Genomic DNA, 4410 nt, shown 5'->3' with positions numbered 1-4410 from the left:
GATATCGCATCACTCGCACAAGTTGTTGAGAAAAATCAGAGGGACAGTACCAAAAGAATTGAGAGATGACTTGAGTGAAATCTGGGGAGAAGAACGAACTTTTGAAGTTGGAGAGAGAGAACACAAGCGATCACGAGAGACAAAACGTGATCGGAAAACCTGTGGGAAGTGCTCCAAACCTGGAAGATAACGACACGATGCATGAGAAAATGATGGAGCTTGAGCCTCTCTTGGAAGCCTCGGGGGAGCGTAACCTCAGGAGCATTGAAATCACCCATGGAGAATGCCCATGCCACTGTTTAGCGCAAACGGTGTGGTATCCAGATCACAAGAACCTTTGCCTGGTGTGGGATATGGAAAAAATCCGGTCGATCGGACTACCGGATCACCGACAGAAGGTGACGATCTTGGTAGTGAGTACGATCTTGGCTCTGAGATGGATAGAAGAGAATATAACGAAGTATCGGGAAGCGGGGACGCCAACGGCAGAGTCAATATACGCGATAGACTACAGCAGGAGACTCGAGTTGTTTGAGACTGCGTGCAAGGTATTCGCCATACCAACGGAAGTCAGACATGTCTGGAGCCGTTTGATGTACTTCCCATGGTTTCGGGCGACGCTGACGTCCTGGTTGTACATGACAACGAAAGATCACATGAGAAAACATCGAAAAGAGTATCGACAGTTCCAGGCCGAGATTGGGCCGGAAGTTTTCAAGAGACCCCTGTTAACCCATCGTAATGCAATCACGACAGGATGGAAGAGAGTGGGTAAAATGTCTAGAGACAATACCAAGGCGAGGGAATCGATACTAGAGGAGGACCTGGCGAAGAACGTGAGCTTGAGCCTGCACAACTCCTTTTGTTTGAACCGGGAATCTAGGGTGAAGGCACTACCCAACAAAGCAAAGAGGTTGCAAGAGCAAAAAGAATGGATGTGATCCTACGAACAGCTGAAGGCTTGGGAGGAGATTGTGATTAGCTCCGATGATGAAGAGGAACTGTTGAGACAGTTTGCCGTATCTAGTACTTCAGGATGCAGTACCTCCAAGGCGAAGAGTGCGAGATGAGCAGGTGGCTCGAATGGATCTTGAGTCTTGAGAGGGAAAGGGGGGCTTGAGCGTGGATCCGGGTGAAACTTGGATTCACGAAAAAGAAGTTTTAACAAAGCAAATATTGTTATTAATATACTATATTTATTATATAAATCAAAATGCTGCATGACAATTTCCTGATTGAATAGGACAAAAGAAATTTTAAATGATTGGCTTGGAAAGCAAGAATTCAAGGGTGCAGGTGTGTGCAGATTTTGATTGCTGTTTAGCGATAGTGTGAAAATTTTACATGGCTGTGAAATTTGGGGTGTAGATAAGCTTAAGTCTGCTGCAAACTTCTGTAAATGACCACTGGCACTGTATCTTGAGTAACACTCGGTTTTCTGGGACTCACTGGCAGAAGACAGCACGCGATGAGGAATCGATCTCGAGTCCGGGGAGTATGTGCCAGTCGGTCATATTCGGAAGTTTGACCTTGAGAGAAGAAAAAAACACTTGATTTTGGAGTGAAATTTAGTTTTTCAAAATTTCGAATGGAACCTGTCATGCACGATTTTCTCGCGATAACTGAAAATCAGAAAAAGAGAAGTGAGAACAATCGAGTAACAATCGCGGGAAAGTTGCTAAATAAAACGGTGGGAAATTGCTATTCGCAATTTCTGTCACAATAGAACAAGAGTAGAGCTGTCCCATCTAAAACAGAGACGAGAGCATTCCCACGAACTGGATTGTTGTGATAGGAGTACTATTATTAACTGGACCAGAGTGAACCTTCGGTGGAAAGGTGGACAGCTAGAGTGTCCCAATGGTTCACGAGAACTTACAGTCTAGAGAAAAAACTTGTTCTTATTATTAAAACTGACTAACATTAAGCTCATTTTAGTTACTTTATTAATTCTTGAGTTGCTTACCGACTTATTTACTTCCTGGTTCTTGAGCGTGCTACAATGTGAGTACTTAATTTAAATTCCTAGAGTGTGTTTTATAATTGTTATGTTGAGGTAAGGCGAGTTTTAGGTTGATCCATCTGAAATGGATCAAAGTTCCACTGTCTAATAAAAAGTAACTTAACGGATTGTTCCAACCCGGTTTTTAATGGCGTTCATGTATTTTGGGTATCTAGAGACCTAAGTATGGGGACGTTTCTAATTCTAGAGTGGGGGGATATTTTAGTAGTAGCCTTTAAGCTGTAACGGGTCGTAGTCTCATGTCACAAACGAACCGAACTGGCTCCGACCGTTCTTGAGGTAGAAAAACACAAGAGATGGTGTCCCTGACCCTTGAGCCAGTGGTTATAGGGCCTATTTTTCTTAAGCCTCATGTGTGACTGCAGTAGACGAATGTTACACAAATCAGAGTTCAAACAGGCTCTACATTCCAGATATGGATGGGAACTACTTAACACTCCACATACATGCCTACGTGGACAACTGATCACACTGACCCTCTATCTATACTGTCCCAAAGGTGGATACACTCACCTAAGACAATGATTTTATGAAATTAGCGATACCTTTGAGGCACTCCCGGACGAAGTATGCCATGATGTTGAAATAGCGCCAAAGCTTCAATCGTTGGAAGGCGAAAGCTTTCACCACAAAACAACCATTACTGAAGATGACGCTCGACTTAACATCAAGGCGAATGGACTCTGGAGAGGCCGATTCAGCCTAACTTTTTTCGAAGTAAAAATTTTAACCCCAATGCTAAATCCTGCCCTTAAAAAATATCTGACGCCCACAAATATCACGAGAGTGCTATAGCAATAAAATACCCGCAAAGAATTCTGTATTTGGAACACAGCAGCTTTGTTCCACTAATTTGTGCGTGTACCGGAGGAGCAGCACCAGGCTCTACGAAAACCGCCCTGGAATTAGCAGAGAAACTAATTAAAAACTGAACGAATCAAACTCGGGCACAATAAACTTAGACATAGACAACTCTGCTTAGGCCAGAAGTGTGGAATCGAATAAAAACACATCCAACAGACAATTCTATCTGTGCTATAATCGAGGAGGGTAGATTTTAATTGACAATTAACTGGATGCATTAAAATCGACTTGCTTCATTCATGAAATTTTGCCGATGTTTTTATATAGCGTTGGTACGGCCCTATCCAACCTGTGCACGTACCGTCGCATGAAGGAAGAGCCCATTTTAATTGACTTTTTTACATCCAAAAACTAATTGGTGAAGCTTGGCCCCAGACAGCGTCTTTTGGGGTCTGTCAATCAATCATTCATCACTTTTTTACGGTGGTCTCCTAAAAGACTCATCTTTCTTTTTATGCTAAAAGGTTGGTCTGATAAATGATCGATCCCCGTCGTCAAATAATTGACATCCCGATAAGTATTTTCTAATTTCTGATGAAACTTTTCAGATTATGAAATGGGACGCTCAAGATTTAATTACCATATACTTTTGTTTTGGCCCAATATAATTGGATACATTCGACTATTTTTGATAACTTGTATGATAATTTCAATTTCGGCTCATTTCATTTGTGCGTGTCTCTTCTACCTGTTGTCTACTGTGCTGGACTTCTTTGATGGAGCAGTAGCTCGAAGTTGGAATCAAACGTCACGATTCGGTGCGCAGATTGATGTTATAATTGATATCATGGGTAGGGGTTTTCTCTGGGTTTACTTATCACCTTACTTTTTCTTTATCCCTTGCATTGAGTGGATAGTCTTTTCAGCCACTTCCAAGAAAGGAAAGTTTTGGAAAGATCAGTTTTCTTCGGCTCCTAGCTGGGTTCAAAATGTCATGGCTAATAATTTTCGAACATTCCTTGGAATGATCACAATGACTGGAGTTGATTTTCTACCATTGTTCTTACTTACTCTTCAAACGGACAAGTTTGCTATGATCCCTTTAGTTTTACAGTTTCTATTGTTTTCCGGTCTTTTGATAGGTAGGCTTTTGTCAGCTGCAGTTGAAATTTACATTATTATCCAACATTTTGAAGAGCTTTTGGATGACAACTATGCAGATAACTGAATTGACCGACAGTCGTTCTTTTTAAGCGTTAAAGTTACTCTGAAATAACAATTGTAAATTTTTTATCCTGTTGTAAAAATTTGTTTGAAATGTATATTTATGTTTGTATGCTGCTTTTGCTTTCTGTTGATTTTGAGGCTGTCTGCAGTGTGAATTAACGAAGTGAGTTTTCAGTTATATAGTTATACAGTTTTGATTTTTTCCAGTCCATTTTTTTCTTTTGGTGGTTTGACTTCTGAATTTCTATAAATCATATTCACTTACTGAGTGTTTTCACACTCACAATTTAAAGTTCGACAGTAGTTGAATTTTTTCTCTTATAGTTTAGAAAGCTTGAATAGGAAAGAAGTGAATA

At 40.8% G+C, this 4410-nt stretch overlaps 1 protein-coding gene across 1 annotated transcript; it reads left to right on the top strand.

The window, feature by feature from the left end:
- Positions 1–3439: 3439 nt before the first annotated feature.
- Positions 3440–4207, top strand: LOC134855524 (uncharacterized). The gene has a single exon (XM_063872065.1). It carries the CDS (start codon positions 3444–3446, stop codon positions 4053–4055), a length of 612 nt encoding a protein of 203 aa, XP_063728135.1. The 5' UTR covers positions 3440–3443; the 3' UTR covers positions 4056–4207.
- The last annotated feature ends 203 nt before the right edge of the window (positions 4208–4410 follow it).

Source organism: Symsagittifera roscoffensis, chromosome 10 (assembly GCF_963678635.1).
Source record: "Symsagittifera roscoffensis chromosome 10, txSymRosc1.1, whole genome shotgun sequence".
Classification (NCBI taxonomy): Eukaryota; Metazoa; Xenacoelomorpha; order Acoela; family Convolutidae; genus Symsagittifera; species Symsagittifera roscoffensis.
The sequence above is the reverse complement of the archived record's forward strand: the minus strand, read 5'-3'. Positions and strand labels throughout refer to the sequence as shown.